Genomic DNA, 16896 nt, shown 5'->3' on the forward strand with positions numbered 1-16896 from the left:
TCTGACGAAAGTATAAATGAAAACAAAATCCTCCCATCAGTCACGAACAACATGAGCTCCTCTCCAGAGCACAACAGGAAAAAAGGGGATAATACATTAAAACACAGAAAAGCATACCTGACGAAAGTATAAATGAAAACAAAATCCTCCCATCAGTCACGAACAATTTAAAGTGAAACAGATTTTGTGTAATTATACTACTGTATACTGTACAGTACTGTATATTTGACCCTGTTACATAGACAGCCAAATTTAATTGACATTAGGTGGCGGTAGTGCATTTTCAAGTTGGTGCCACGATGCGTAAAACGAGGGCAGGAAGAAGAAGAGCTGGGACGCGTAGCTCCAAAATGCCGGAACAACGAGAACATAAGTCCGTCTGACATAGTAATGTTAATGTAATGTTTGTTACATAAGGGAAAGGGGTAAGCAGTTTTTTTTTCGCGTTGTAGGACGAAATAGTTTCAAATGCGCGATCAGTGTGAGCCGTTTCGTGTCCTTCCGTTAGCTTAGCTTACGATATTACTTATATAAACAAAAATATGATATTACAAAGATACCAACAAGACATTCATCTATAATGTTAACTGGTTGTTTTATTTTGCGCGTCAAGTACCTTAGTGAAGAGGCTATGGTGGATTAGCTGTATACAAACAAACGCTACGTTAGCTAATTTCAAACTCGCTAGCTTTCATTACGCTGTAAACACTAACCCGGATGTCGGTAGTGCATCGACTGAAGCCATCGAACAATGTCTTACAACAACACCAGAGAAGTCGGTTTTGCTACTTTTGCATTGTATAATTTGAGGAATTTAATATCCTCCTTCTTTTTCAAGGCTCGTTGAGACCAGCTGTCACTTCAAATATTGCGCTTAATCATATGCACTCTTTTTCAGTTCACTTTATGTTCAGAAATTAAACTTTGTACTGTGGCTCCCTCGCAGTCCTATTAAAGACCATAAAAAGGCTGAATCAGTTCTCGAGCTATTGACGAACATGCTTCTTAAATACTGAAATACTGGTTGTGTGGAGGAAAGACTTGGGACTTACGGTTTATATGTTTCTCGTCAGCTCATGAACTAAATAGTTGCACGAAGCCATTTGACACTACTGGGACCTTTTAATACTGAACAACACCATGGAGGAGACAAGTCGGGAGGCAGTTGCGACGGCAGTCCAGCGTGTGGCAGGGATGTTGCAGAGATCAGACCAGCTGGATAAAGTGGAGCAGTACAGAAGAAGAGAGGCGCGCAAAAAGGCTTCTGTGGAAGCCAGGCTCAAGGTAATGTATTTACACTCACAGTTCAGTTTTTACTCTCTCTCTCTAGCTACACATCATGTACAGAGGTTTTTGGACACATCTGACCATTACACCAGCAGGTTTGTAATGACATTTACGTTGCTTTAATATGGAATTGGTCCCCCTTTTGCAGCCCTGTTATGGCTTCCACTCTTTTTGGGATTCTGAGATATTTTTTGAGTGGGCTGAGTGTTTTCGTATGATTTGTGCCCATTTCTTTGAGGTTCGGCACTGTTGTTCATCCCTCAGACAACTCAAGCTACTTGTTTTTGACGGGAGAACAAAAGTTGCTTTTCCACTCCGGCCCAAGTGGTACAGGTTTACGCCTCTGCACCATGCATGAGTGTTGATTGCGGGTGACATTTCAGCTCTGCAGATCATGTCTTGTAGATGAAACAAAGACTGTTTTTTGTTGTTAAAAAAGGAGTTAATTTTTAAAGACCCTCTCTTTTCGTTAGGTCTATCAGTCTTCTGGAATTAAAACATGGTTTAAACAGGTTTTGTTTTGTTTCCTTCTGTTTTGTTTCCTTCTATTTGCCTACTAGAATTTGTTTGTGTGGCTGAAGCACAATCAATGTTTTTTTTAACCTGGTGTTCTGTGCACATGAATTAGGTTCAATATTCCTGAGATACTAATGTATAAAAATATATTATAGTGATTTCATACCCCTTTTTGGAACCGCACAATGCATATAAGTGAGTCAAAATAAGTATTTTTTGAAGTGGCTTCAGATTGACTCTCTGATTGGTAATCGGTATTGTCCAACAGTGCTTTGACTTCTGACCGGAGCACCCCTAACAAGGACGTTGTGTTAATCAGTAATAATGAGACTGACTCTAATAATTAACATATTTTCCTTGTGATCTCATCTCTCTCAGGCTGCCATTCAGTCTCAGTTGGATGGTGTACGGACTGGATTGACCCAGCTGCACAGCGCCCTGCTGGATGTCAAAGACATCCAGAGTTCTCTGGCTGATGTCAGCAAAGATTGGAGGCAGAGCATCAACACCATAGAGAACCTAAAAGACGTCAAAGATGCTGTAGTTCAACACAGTCAGCTGGCCTCTGCTGTGGAAAACCTAAAAAATATTTTCTCTGGTAAGTTTAGTTAAACTACGTACTTTGCAATTTTTTTTTCTTAGTACTCTCTGTATCTTTGCTTTGTGTGCAGTGCCAGAGATAGTGTCAGAGACACAGCAGCTGATTGAGCAGGGAGAGCTGCTGCAGGCCCACCGGAAGCTGATGGAGCTGGAATGTTCACGGGATGACCTCATGTATGAGCAGTACCGTATGGACAGCAAGAACACCAGTGACATGAATCTAATCTCCATCTACTTTGAAGATGTAAGAGAGTTGTTTCTTTCGGGAGAACCATGTGTTACAAACTGCATTAAGTACCATTTTCCTCTGCATAAAATCAATTTAAACCAAACTGCTTTTTTGGAAACTATCTATTTACTTGCAATTATGAGCCTAAGTAGTGCGTAGTGTAGTTTGAAGTTAATGTCTTGTTTTTGAGCAATTTTATTTTTCATTAACTGATGTTCTGCCAAGTGAACAATTCATAAAGTTTTTTTCAACTTCTCCCTGTTCTTCTCTAGGTTCAGGGGTTGTCAGATGAGCTGGCCAAACAGTTATGGATGGTACTGCAGAGGTCCATGGTAACGGTTCGTCGTGACCCTACCATGCTGGTGTCAGTCGTTCGAATCATTGAGCGGGAGGAAAAGATTGATCGACGTATGGTTGATCGAAAGAAACAGACAGGCTTCATCCCCCCTGGGAGACCCAAACGATGGAAGGACAAGATGTTTCAGGTCAGAAAAAGGAAGAAGGTTCCAACTAATGCCGTCTAATTAGCTGTCTCTATCTAACGTGTCTATTAGGACAATGTTTCCTTCATCATTATGTTTTTTCCATCTTTGATGTCTTTATCTGAGTGATTGGGCACCATGAATGAACATGAACATTGTATTATATTTCTTCTTACTCAGCCAAATCTGTTCGTATCTACCTCTATGTTAGTGGATGTGAATTCTGATGTATGTTCAAGTGTCTGTTTCTGAGAAGTTTTATTTTCACCAAAAACAACTGACAACTGCTTAATGAAGGGCTCCTGCAGGAACATGAGAGTAAGAAAATTGCATATTACACTGATCAGGCATAACATTATGACCACCTTCCTAATATTGCGTTGGTCGCCCTTTTGCTACAAAAGTGGCTCTGACCAGTCGAGGCATGGACTCCACTAACACAAACCATTGCAATGCAAACTACTGAAAGTGTGCTGTGGTGTCAGGCACGAAGATGTTTCTCATATCATATGGTTGTCCTCACACCATTAATAAACTATTTTTGCTTTGTGGCAGGGCACATTATCTTGCTAGAGAGTTGAATTATGTTTCGTTTTTACAGAACCAGCGATTCACAAGGTAACTGTAGAGACTCTTTAGGACTGTAACTGACTTGAACTCTGCTGGTAAAAGATAAATGTTCTGAACTTAAAAGATTATGTTACAGTATGTTATGATGTTTGAATCTGATAATTATTTAATAGTTAACCAAATGATTCACCGAAAACAATAAACAACATTATTTACCTAATAGGGAAAAAAAATGCATCCAAACTAGCTGAATCTTTCAAAAGTTCTTGATTTGGAAATGTCAAGAGCAAATCTTTTTTTTACTTATCCAACCTGTCCTTTTATGCAAAACCACTGTGGAGGTTAAATCAAAACAATATTCATGTTGAAATGAAAGGACTCACTTTGAATGACTGTACAGACTATACAAAGGGTCATAATTACCAAGTCATTTAATGTTTTTTCCAAATTGATCTGTTTCTGGTGCAGGTGTTGGAGGGTACAGTCAGCACCCGCATTGAGGGCACCCAATCGGTAACAAGAGAGGCTGATAAAATGTGGCTGGTTCGTCTTCTAGAAATAACCAGGAAATATGTTCTGGATGACCTCATTGTAGTTAAGAATCTCATGGTGCAGTGCTTCCCCCCACACTACAACACTTTCAACAGGTAACAAATTGAAACTAGAGAAAATGATGCATGTCATGAAGAAAATGTAATGTGATCGTTGGTATTAATTGTCGCTTGGTCACTGCTACTAATGATGGTAGATGTAACTTGCACGGATTAGGACATCTGTTTGCATTTTAAAATGGGTTACTCAAGAGGAGATCATGAATTTTTTGTAGAATTATAGTTGTGTAAATGGCTACAAGCCTTGTTCTGCAGAACAAATATCAAGGAAGGGACTGCAAAGCCAGAAGGACACATACATTGATGTATATAAGTTGAAATGGTTGCTATGAAGGCTAAACTCAAACCACACAACAGCCAAATAACTACCCCAAATTATTAGTAATTACCAGCATGTTTCTGTAAATTCACTGAAATGCCAGTCTTTGTGTAATGATGATTCATTTAACTACGCTATTTGTGTTCATAGAACGTGTTGTCGTTGTTTCTAAACTGTAAGTTTAGAAACTGTAGTTGTTTCTGTAATTTTCTCTACTTCGAATGATTGTGTATTGTCTGCCAAACCAGACTTCTATGTTTTAATTGAAAAAAAAGAAAAAAAGAAAAGACACTATCTATCATGAATTCTTAATAACGTTTCACTTGATGTATATTAAGCATGTATAATAGTATACAGGGAGCAAATCAGAGCCACAGTGCCATTTCAGGACTAATTGGGACTGAGATGTGGCAACATGAGGTAGGGTAGCTAGCTATATTCTGAAGATTTCTATGTTATCTCAGAGTGAAATCTGTGTAATTAGGAGCACCAGAGCTGCAGTCATTTCGGATGAATAATGGTCTAAAAATGTACGAAATGCAGCAAATATAAATAAATCAAGATTTGTATCAAGATTTGTATCTCAATAACCACACTAATTATTTAGTTCACATTCATGGTAGACACTTTTTTGTGTGGGCATAAAACTGCCTTTCCACTTTTTTCACTTTGTGTTTGTGTGTTATAGGTTTTACAGTCTCTACCACAAAGCTGTGTCCATTCGTGTCCAAGAACTGGCCTCTGAGGAATTGGAGGCTAATGAAATTGTGTCCCTGCTAACCTGGGTCCTCAACACATACAAAAGGTACACAGATGAAACACTTTGACAATATTGGTTCATGTCTCTGGCTTTAAGTGTAGAAATTATCTTAGATCAGCTTAAACATTTCAGTGGAACCAACAAATATAGGTACATTTGTTCAAACTTCTGAGCTGATTAAATCATATCAGAAGAAACCTACAAGAACCAGAACCAAAACTTAAGTCTTTTCTGAAGATATAAGCCTGGTTCTGAAATTATGTTACCCTTCAGGGCATATTTATAAGCACACAACCAATAGATCTGAATTGCAAATTCCTCTCCATATGTCACTAACCTTCACCAAACTCAAGTCAAGACAAACCATGACAGTCAGACTCAGCGACTTACAGTTATTAATTTGAGTTACAGTCACGTAATAACACATAATGTGCACTAATTATAGAATCTATGTATGTTTTAGTGTGGAGATGATGGGTCATCCAGAGCTCTGTTCAGAGTGTGACATCAATCAACTTGACCCTCTGCTGCCTCAGGATGTGGTTAATGACCTGCTCAGCAAATATATTCAGACTTTTACAGTAAGCACCATGCACAACAGGAACACCAAACTCATTGCAGTTATTTATTCTGTCAAAACGCAATCAAATTGTGAGTACTGCACTTAAAATACACCTGTTCCTTGAACATCCAGTGACAGTAACATAATTAAAGTCTCCTACATCCTCTAATAAATGTTTTAAAACATCAGTTAAGAAGTTATTTGCCCAAAACCCATGTTGTGAGCCTAAATTCTTTTTGACTGGCCATATCTTAAGTCTAATATTACAGGCTGGCTGCGGAAGGCCCTGGAAACAGATAAGAAGGACTGGCAGAAAGAAACTGAGCCTGAAGCTGACCAAGATGGTTACTACCAGACCACATTGCCTGCCATTGTCTTTCAGGTAGCACCTCTACAACTTCTGCAGTATTCATGTCCCTCCCTATAACTGTGTCTCTCTAGGTACCATATATTGGTGAAGTTACTCATGTGTGTAACATAATTCTAACTCAATAGTGGCCACTATTGTTGGTGCTTTTGCCCCCTGGTGGTATAAAACTGTATAGCTACGGAGGCACAAAAGTCTCCACACACATTTGCAAATCACTGCACACATTCATGGATCCTCTGCGGCAAGAGTGTAGCAAAAGTCACGTGTAAGAACACGTCCGATCTAGAGGCCCGATAATTACAGATCATGCATTTGCAAATACTTTTGCTACAGTATTCGTTCCGTAGTTGTTCACTATTCCAAATGCAATAGCTGCAGCATCCTCCTACATCATTTTCACTAGACAGAAAATTGGTTGGTGGTTGCTCACTTTCTTCTGTATATTTGAGAAGGCAACCATTGAGGGAGGGAATTGTCATCTGCTTCAGAATGAATCTTTTGAGTGTTAGGAGTACTGGGTTCTCAGTGCTCTGCATGTTGCCATACTCAGTCAGTGTGAATGCACTTTTTCACACTAAATGGTAAATGTACAGAAAGTATAAAGTTTAATTTAAGACACACACACTCTACATGAACCACCCTATTTGTATAATTCAATTTTACATTTGTATGACTAACCATTGCTATTTTTAAAAATTCAAAAATGAGAGTCCACTGCATGTTTGCTTTCTGTTTGTGCAATTTAAGCTTTTACTTGCAGGTCACAGTACTCATTTCTCTCACCTCTGAATTCACTCTATCCTCTTTCAACTCTTCATCAGATGTTTGAGCAGAATCTGCAAGTTGCTGCACAGATTGATGGGGATTTCAAAGAACAAGTTCTGAAGCTTTGTCTGAAACAGATGAATACTTTCCTTATCAGGTATTTTTCCACTTACTTTTTTTTCTTTTTTTGACAGTCTTCTAAACTTATGGACATTATCACTCATTTTACAATAAAGACATGTCAACATTTCATGACTTTAACTTGTGTTGTAACTTGTGTGGATTGTCGAAATAGTTTGTTCGGTATTTTTCTATAGCCACACATCCTTTAGAGCAGCGGTACCCAACCTTTTTTGCGGCACGGACCAGTTTAGTGTTTTTTAGTATTTTCATGGACCGGCCTTAACGGTGTGGCGGATAAATACAGGGCTTTCCACATACGCCTGCTGCCGGCCATATACCGCCCACGTCACAATTAAGTCCAGCCGGCTACTTTAACGACTATTATTTTTATAGCCCATAGGCTCTAAATATTAATTTTCGATTTTCAAACATTTAATGTTTATCTAACGGACTGACAATGTCAAACTGAACCGCACTCATTCACCGCCGACTTCATTGATCAAGGGAGAGAAACTAATCCGCGGCCCCGACATGCGGTGTGTGTGTGTGCGCACACACTGAGCGGAGTCAGTAATGTGTTGGGACCGTCAGAGGGGACAGAAGCAGAGATAATGCTTATTTTTACTGCTTTCACGACCTTGGTTGACTCGCCTTTGGTGCTTTCACATCGGCAAAAGTCCCAGGTCAGACCTTCCGCTATGAGAGCTGCTGCCTGTTTTTTCCTCCTTCATATGTCATCACGTGCATTGCAGATAAAATTGCAGTTTGTTGATGACTTGAAGAATGGACCGGTCAAATCCCTGCTCTTTCAAAAGGCTGCTGATATTAGAATAAATCACTGTGTCCTGCACAGAGCCTGATATCTGCTGCCAAATCTCTCATTTTCCTCGGATGCAGAGCGCTGCCATGATCATTCAAAAAGTATGGGATTTCGCTATACAAGCTGTATATAATAGCTTGTAAAAGCGAAAACCCCGGGTCGACACGGCATTCCTACGCAGATTTTGACGAGTTGTTTTCCTGACCTTTTTATGTTTATGTTTCTATGATTTATGTGTAACATCCAGGGCAATGAGAAAAATACTGTGGATAAGACGTTGATGTCAGTTACTACCAAAATTATGACAGAGTTGACGAGTTGTTTTCCGACATAGCGAGCAATGCATTTTTTCAGTCAGAAGGTTGTTGTTCCGATTATACTGGCAACACTTGAACACAATATTCACTGCAGGCGGTGCAGGTGTCATGTAAGAGAGCGAGGCCTGATTAAAACGACGACTTGCACCGCAGTGCTGACAAAACTTTTTATTATATGTTATCAGGTCGATAAGTCATGATATTGGACTTATCGGAATGATGTCATAATTTCCTGATATTGGGCCGATAATTATCAGGCATCCCTAATTTAAACCTCAACTTCCCACTAGTCTCTCAGATCTAGAGTCTGTCTAGAACTGAAGAAGCTACTCAGATGAAAGGCGAAGCATCTTCAAGAAATTCTACAAGTCCAGTTGCCTTTATTCAATGCCTTTTGGAACGTTAAATTGTTGTTTTCCCAATTTCGGTCTGGAGTTGCTCTAATAAGACCAATCAAAGCATATCAGTGGGTTTTATCCACTGAAGGAAAAAAGAGTAACAGCGAGGTAGTCATACAAGTTATCAGAGCACTGTTGACTTGATTTTGTTGACAATGAAATGACTGGTTGGTTGTAGGACTATCCAATTACGTGCAGAGGTATTTATTTCTCTGTGTAACTGTTTAGATTCTAATTGATGTGTTACCAGACTCATATTCTGATAGGAATTGGAACTGGCTACAGTAGGCTCGGTCATAACATGGAATATAGAAAAGAGAACAGCATGTGAAACAGTAAGATGAAGCATACAACTTGGTCTGTACCATATTGTCAGAAATCATTTTTGTAAAATGTTTAGCTTCAGACAGTCCTGCTTCCAAAAATGTGGACAATCTGTGTAAAATGTAAATGAAAGAGAAGACATTGTAACAATTACTATATTAACCTAACAGATGTGTGTGTTGTTTGTACAGGTACCGAGAGGAGACCGTAACCTACAAAGAGGAGCACCTGAGAGACAGGCAGCTTCCCCAGTGTTATGTACAGTACATGATAGCCATCATTAACAACTGCCAGACATTCAAGTAAGATTTAACAATGTCATATTCTTTTTTTCATATATTTTACTGTGTGTATTCATCATCAAGATACACACTGAAAATATTAATATTACTGGTCTTAGTGAAAATCCAAAAATCTCTGGATCTGGAAAATTACTTGAATTTTTACTAGATGAAAATAAGGAATAAGCAGTACTATATAAAATTGGCATAAAGGTAAAGTTTACAGTCACAAAAAGAATATTCTAAATTCTGTTGGATATGTGTAAAAGAAAAGATTGTTTATGGACCTGTTCAGCATACATTATCAGGAGTTTTAAATGGCCTGTTGATGCCTGCATGGACTTGCACTACCTCTTCATCGTTATGGCTGTTTGATAATGTTGCATGCAACACACAGAATGTGTAGAGGCAAACAGGGGTGTGTATTATGGCCTGCTTTCAAAATGATAAAGATTTATTGAATTTTATGAAATGAAAATATATTTTTACGTAGGTACTATATATGGTATACTTTTACGCTATGAAACCTTAATAGATGCAGAAATTCAGCTGTTGTGGAAAAAATATAGAATCTTGCTTAGTGGGGATGCAAAGGCTTTGGAAAGAACATGAATTGACACATACATTTTAACAAAACAATGGTAATTCTACAGAATTCATAGACATATAGCATTTAATGTTCAGAGTTGAATTCACCTGTCCTATATATAACCAAATGTAATTTGATTTTACTGTATTGTTTTTTTTTGTTTGTTTGTTTGTTTTCAATCAAATTATATTTGATTAAATTCTTAAAGTTTAAAATATCCCAATGTGCGACAGGCTTTGTCTGGATGAGGTGCCTGGGGATCAATAATAATGCTTGTGATGAGATGGTGTCGTCTGTAGCTATTAAATCAGGAAGCAGTTGGCTCTATGAAATGGGTATGCATTAATAAATAATCATATTTTGTGTGTGCATGCACACCTTAATGCAGAATCAAGGTACTGGTACATCCAGAAATGTGTACACGTGGATCAGCCTGGCTCTGCACTCTATATGCAGAGATGAAGTTAAGATTGTTTTTCTTCTAGTGTGCAACGCAAGGTGGAGATTTGATGCAAATGTTATTTTCTGTGAGTATGCCAAAGATGGCACTGTTGAATTTACTGGAGACTGGAGGCAGTGTCCCCAATGTGCTCTGTGTGGCTGATAGTCGTATTCATTGCAAAACATTTTATGCAGAAATATTGTATGAAAGTTAAAATTTCACTTGGTGATGAATGCACAGTATTAGAGGACAGCTCTAAACATAGACATAGCTCACAAAAAAGAAAATAGCTTTTTGAAATTAAGGTGTCTGTAATGAAATAAATTGATATAGACAAAACAGTTTTAAAAAACAAGGAATACATATTTTATGATGTCTTTTGTATTTATTTAATCATAACCAGAATCACTTTATTGTCAGTACTTTGAGGTAGCAGTTCTTCATGTTTGTAAAAGTGCTGTAGCTTTAAAAAAAATTATAAAAAAAGGGGATAAGAATATAAGAAAAAATAAAAACAACAATATGCAACAGCGTAGAAAAAGTAACACGCTATGGTAATACTATCAAAATAAAGACACAAGAATATTGCACAGACAGCAGAATATTGCACAGGGTAGTGTTTCTGAGTGTTCAAGTGTTTCCAGCGGTTACAGTTTGTTTAGAATTTATGCCCTCCTTGGGCATTTTTGTACGTTTTTTGCATTTTTTTTCATTTGATGATCATTTTGACTGTGCTACATCTTGTGGCTTGCATTTCTGCAAGAACTCTTGTCTTTAGCCAATTTTTTTGAAATCCAGTGTCTTTTACTCTCCCATGTTATTTATATTTTCGTGAAGCAGTTTGCACCCTCTGGACTCCTTTATGGCAAAAATGTACCTATGTAAAAAAAAAACTGCCATAAATTCCCTCATACATCAATATTTTTTTTCATCAATTACTTAAACAACTTCAGACCTGCTCAAAACTATAGTAAACAATAGTTTTCAGGATTTTAACCCTGAAATTACGAAAGGTTGCATTAGTATTGTAGTATTGTGTAGTTTTGTGGCCAAAATGCCCCATAGACCATTATAAACGAAATTGCAGTATGTTATGGATTCAGTGATGTTAACATTCCATTTAGAAGAAAACTAGTGGTATTTTACATTTTGACTGTTTTAGTCTGTTTTGACTCTTTTATCATATTCAACCATTTTCCCAATGAGGACAATGCATGAAATTCTTGTAAATTTCCCATTGATGTTATGGAGCGTCTTCTTTTGAGGGATGTTTTTCATGAGTTTTTGAAGGAGTTTTGAGTAAAATCATGTCCTGTGTTCCACCACCAGCCAGCTGGCTGGCACAGTCTCTTAGCACCCTCCCAGTGATCCTGTCTGGTCCAGCAGCTTTTCTGCTTTTCTGGATTCGCTGCCCACACAGTACGTACTACTTCCTGTGCCTGCACTGTGAGAATATAACTGATGGTTGGTAGCTGGTCTTTCTGCCACCAGTGACCAGTGGCAGGGTGGGTGAAGCAGTGGTTTAGCTCCTCGGCTAGTGAGGCGTCACCTTCAGCTGCAGTTACTGGATCTGTAGTTGGTGATGTTATATGTTGATAATATTGAGTATTTTGGGGTTTAGTGACAGTTTTCCTTGTGTTCCTCAGAGAGTCCATCAACAGCCTAAAGAGGAAGTACTCACAGACCTCTGAGCCTACCGACAGTGATGCTGCCATAGAGAGGACACTCAACGAAGTGGCTAAGGAGGGATGTCAGTTCCTGTTGGATGAAGTCTTCCTAGATCTTGAAGTAAGAAAGACTCTCAAAAGACAACTCAGCCACAGTTTGGATTAGTGTCCTGGAAGTAGACAATAAGAACCAAATCAGTCAGACACGTGAAACAATAATATCATACTTTTGTATTTCTTTATTCAGGAAAATGTGTCAATATTGCATATCTGTGAGGTGAAGTAAATGGGACGCTCAAATTCACAGGTGTTGTTCAGAACCTGGTTTTAGCAACAAAAAAAAAAAAAAACATGTGTGGAAGTGTTATGGCATGGACAAATGAGCTTTCTGGGGACCTCAGAAAAAGTTGGGTTGATCATCACAACAGAAAAGGTTATGAAGTGACCTGTAAAGAGCTTTGAATATCAAACAAATCCACAGTCAGACAGATTGGAAACAAATGCATAAGATTTAAGATGACTGTTACCCTCTACAGGAGTGGTTGACCAACAAAGATTGCTCCAAAAGCAAGATGCTTGATAGCCTGAGAGGAACAACTATGATGTGCATGGCAGAATTGAAAGGAAAGCCACTGCTCTTCAAAATTAACATTTAAACCCATCTGCAGTTTTCTAAACATAATGTGCCAGAAGACTAATAGGCAGATTTTCTGTGGACAGATGACACCAGTGTAAAGTTATTTGTGTTAAATCAGAGCCGTCTTGTCTGGCGATGAAACAACAGTGCATTCCAGCGTCTGAACCTCATCCTGTCTACGGAACATGAGGATTTTAATGTCCTTGTTTGGGTTGTTTGGCAGTTACCATCAACATTTAGTTGCCATTATTGCTGCACAAGGAAGTCACACCAGATACTGAAAATGGTTTGCATACTTTTACAACTCACAGATGTGTGCAAATGATAAAATTTCTTGAATAAAAAAATGCACAAGTATAATAATTTGGTATAATTTGTTTAATTGAATTCTCTACTTTCAGAAGTAGAGAGAACTGTAAAAATATGGTGATGTTTTCAGTCATTTCTATAAAGAAATGTAAAAAAATCTGAACTGCACAAATACTGTTAAGCAGCACTGTCGGTGCTGAGTGTCAAGGTGACATCTAGACTTTGCAAGAGCTGCACTTTTGTAGGTGCTTTGATCCAGTCATCTAGCCATCACAATGTGGTCCTCGTGAGAGTTAATCAAAACTTTCATTTTGCCTATTTTCCTTCTTGTAACACATCACTTTTGAAGACAAAATGTTCACTTGCTGTCCAATATATGTCATCCACTGACAGGATCTATGATAACAAGATAATCATTATCATTCACTTCACCTCTCGTACAAACGGACCACAATGATGATGTAAGGATATTATTGTCATGTACTAATTACAGTGTTCCAATGCATTTAATTGCTTTGTTTCTTACATTAATCAGCATCACCTGAATGAACTGATAACCAGGAAGTGGCTGACAGGCTCTCATGCTGTGGACACTATTTGCGTGACAGTGGAGGACTACTTCAATGACTTCAATAAAATCAAGAAACCCTTCAATCAGGTGGGCAAAATCTTCTGTATCCAAAAATTTCAACAAAAAAAATGTTATGGTACGATTATGAAATGGAACTAATAGACTTTTGATAAGAGCTTCAGTCCAGTTCAGCTGTGGTAAAACATTGAGAACTTATCTACTGGATGTGGTCTGTGCAGGAGATGACAAGTGAGGCCTTGCGCAGAGTGGTCGTAGAGTACATTAAAGCAGTGATGCAGAAGAGAATCACCTTTAAAACTGCAGATGAGAGGAAGGAGGGAGCTGAAAGGATGATCAAAGAAGCTGATCAGTTCAAGTTCCTCTTTGAAAAACTGGCTGCAGTAAGTTCATATCTCTGATTTTTTTAGTGCAACATTATTCACTTGAATCCTGTACAGTCCAGATTGCTGTGTTAATAAATCTAACACAGAGTTACAGACAGACACAAACATCAAACTGACCTGCGTAGAAGTAATGTAAATGGTTAGTGTGTTAATAAACAGAAAACCTAACTTTGGTTGACTATCAAATGTAGGGTGAAGACACAGACCGACTTTGCGGTGCCATCACTGCCATCGCTGAAGTGTTCAAGCTGACTGACCCAGCACTGCTGTTCCTGGAGGTCACTACGCTGGTGTCCAAATATCCTGATATCAGGTGCACATTTTGGCGACCATAACACCTCACATTAATGTGACACACCTTCGTTGGTTAAGCAATACCTATTTTGAACTAATGATGAACCAGAAAAATAATAATCCTCACATTGTTTACCGTACGGTATAATTCCACAAAGTGCAGTTCTCTTCGAATTGCTCTTATGATGCCTAGTTTTCTGTTACTGCAAATTTGCCATATTGTCTAACTCTAAATGCCACCTGCTGCATCCAAAGTAACTAAAGGTCATCCCATACTTCTTCTAAACTCCTAACTAAACAGTTAGTTTAATACAATTTATAGCTACAGTTCCAAATTGTGTGAACTACAAAAGAATTATAAAGGCAAAGAATGTCAATAAGCAGTGCACTCTATGTAGCATCAAATTTGGTACATCAGCTTTTATAACCAGACATGTGTGTTGTGTTTTTCCCACAGTAGGAGCAGGTGACATATGTAGTGCAGCACGCCACGTCATGGCATGTAGCTTCATGAGTACTTAAAGTGGTTTCAAAATGAATTTTTAAGTGCCTCTGACATTAGATAGTGGATAATGGCATGTAGTAATCCAGAATATATTCATTTCAAAATTTTAAAACCAAAGTTGTACATTTTCTTCTGCTAGTACAAAAATAAAATAATCCCGAGAAGTGAAATGCAGTAATAATGCTATAAACCAACACCCAACTACTTGACAAGTTTCTGAATACAGTTTATACCTCATCGCTGATCTGTGAATAAACCTGTGTTAAGAAAGTGTGAATGGACTTCTGTAAGTTCCTTGATGACATTTAAACTCTCTTCCCAAAGACTTCTTCAGTTCTTACTTGAGTTTCTTCCTGCTCTCAACAGGGAGGAACACATCCAGGCGTTACTTGCGGTGCGAGGTGATGCCAGTAGGGAAATGCGGCAGATGATCATTGGGACTCTCAGTGAGAACAAAGTATCCTACTCTTGCGTCTCACAGCCCATATTCAAAGACATCACTGTGCCCACCATCACCACTACCATGACTACCATGACCTCAATGGCGACTGCAAAGCTGCTCAAATAAAGCTAGTCACCGTGGCACTTATTTCTCTTTCAGCGCCTTCATTCACAAAAGCATAAGGAACCTTATTTTCTCTAATTATTCTGTTTGTTTGTCATAGTCACACTGATTATACGTCTGCTTTAGCAAAATAAATAATAAAGCAAGAATTGTAAACTGGACTGTGTATTGTTTCTCAATTTGACACATCACAATATTTGGCATTTACTTCTACTGTCTGCTGTAAGCTCTTTCTCCTTTTCTTCCTGCTCTTCATCCATCACTCCTTTACTCCGACTTGTGTGCAGATGCTGCTTTACTAGACAGAGGCTCTATTATTAAAGTGTTTTTATGCATTGTTATTTTGTACATTTAAGTATTTTGGAGAACAAGATAAGTGTTTCTGGAATAGAAATAAGTCAAGATCTAAGGTCTTAAGTATAATAGAGTTTCAAGTGTTTCAGTCCATGAGATGAGAAGGTGCAGCTTTAACGAGTGCCAAGATTTTTAATTAAACTGTGATTTTTAGAAATGGAATGTGCTGTAAATTTTGATAATCTGGTCCACACTCTGACTATACTGTTCACTTTCTTATATTTAAGCATATTCCTAATACATCACTGTGATAGGTGAGAGTTAAGGTATGTCTGTCCATTTTTCAGAGTCAGGCTGTTCCCTGCTTTTCAAACTAACTTATTCATAGATCACTTTGATTGGCCGTTCAGCTTAAAAAACAACACATGAGAAAATTTAGAGGTAAACTAAACAAAGGCTGTTTTTGTTCTATAGCCTTGTCTCATAAATATTTTCACACTGACATGATTATCTATAATGAATAGACTGTTGACTAACTGTTAATTCATGAGCAGCAGGTGCAGCGCAGAGGTTTTCGTAGAATCTTTTTCCAAACAATTCAATTCAACTCAGTTTTATTTATATAGCGGCAATAACAATACAAATTGTCTCAAGAAGCTTTACAAAAACCAGCCTGCAACCTCCAGAGCAAACCTGAGGGCGACGGTGGCAGGAAAAATTCCTTTTTAACAGGAAGAAACCTTGAGCAGAACCCAGCTCATATGGAGGGACCCATCTGCTGAAGGCCAGCCAGGTAGAAACAGAAGATAGAGAGAAAAGAAGAACAGGAGAAACAAGATAAACAAACTTCTGTCCTAGATACATACATCAAGCTGAAGGAAACATGTAGTGCAGACCTGGGCATTTTACGGCCCGCGGGCCACATACGGCCCTTTGGGCATTCCCGTCTGGCCCGCGGTATGTCAGTCATAAGTACAAATGAACAAGTATTTATGCTGTGCATGCAATACGACTGTGTTGCTTTTAATTTGAGCCATGATGTATTATTTACATCATGGCACTGTTAGTTCGTTAATTCTTCAAAAGGTAAGCTTGAAACAGCTTCTTGCATCTATTAACCCTCAAAAGCCTGAACGGATCGCTGGCATCCGTCAAAGCGGCTGATTTTGAATTACCGTAAGTCACAGTGGTTTGCGCTATTGACAATATTCATTGTGACTGAACACTGGTTAGTTGTGCTTTTGCCTGGAAGACCTTCTTGACATCTCAAGGGTACAACTAACTT

General features: G+C 38.4%; 1 protein-coding gene across 3 annotated transcripts; it reads left to right on the top strand.

Moving 5' to 3' along the window:
* Positions 1-265: 265 nt before the first annotated feature.
* On the top strand, positions 266-15478 carry exoc3 (exocyst complex component 3). 3 transcript variants are annotated; one of them, XM_047590060.1, is made up of 16 exons: positions 266-373; positions 1074-1284; positions 2182-2401; positions 2475-2647; positions 2905-3117; positions 4153-4331; positions 5303-5419; positions 5838-5955; positions 6193-6318; positions 7128-7228; positions 9245-9355; positions 12012-12153; positions 13514-13636; positions 13789-13950; positions 14145-14266; positions 15119-15478. In XM_047590060.1, the coding sequence occupies exons 2-16, from the start codon at positions 1141-1143 to the stop codon at positions 15318-15320; spliced, it is 2253 nt and encodes a 750-aa protein (XP_047446016.1). In that variant the 5' UTR covers positions 266-373; positions 1074-1140; the 3' UTR covers positions 15321-15478. The 3 variants fall into 3 exon arrangements, with proteins under 3 accessions (XP_047446016.1, XP_047446014.1, XP_047446017.1); XM_047590058.1 differs by having other exon boundaries at positions 277-425; XM_047590061.1 differs by having other exon boundaries at positions 326-387.
* The last annotated feature ends 1418 nt before the right edge of the window (positions 15479-16896 follow it).

The sequence above is a fragment of the Mugil cephalus genome, chromosome 7, assembly GCF_022458985.1.
Source record: "Mugil cephalus isolate CIBA_MC_2020 chromosome 7, CIBA_Mcephalus_1.1, whole genome shotgun sequence".
NCBI lineage: Eukaryota > Metazoa > Chordata > Actinopteri > Mugiliformes > Mugilidae > Mugil > Mugil cephalus.

Excerpts from the sequence above, each read along its gene's own strand:
- exoc3 (XM_047590060.1), top strand. The coding sequence starts at position 1,141 with ATGGAGGAGACAAGTCGGGAGGCAGTTGCGACGGCAGTCCAGCGTGTG. Across the intron at positions 7,229-9,244 it reads ATGAATACTTTCCTTATCAG|GTACCGAGAGGAGACCGTAA; the intron begins GTATTTTTCCAC and ends TTGTTTGTACAG. Across the intron at positions 14,267-15,118 it reads TCCAAATATCCTGATATCAG|GGAGGAACACATCCAGGCGT; the intron begins GTGCACATTTTG and ends TGCTCTCAACAG.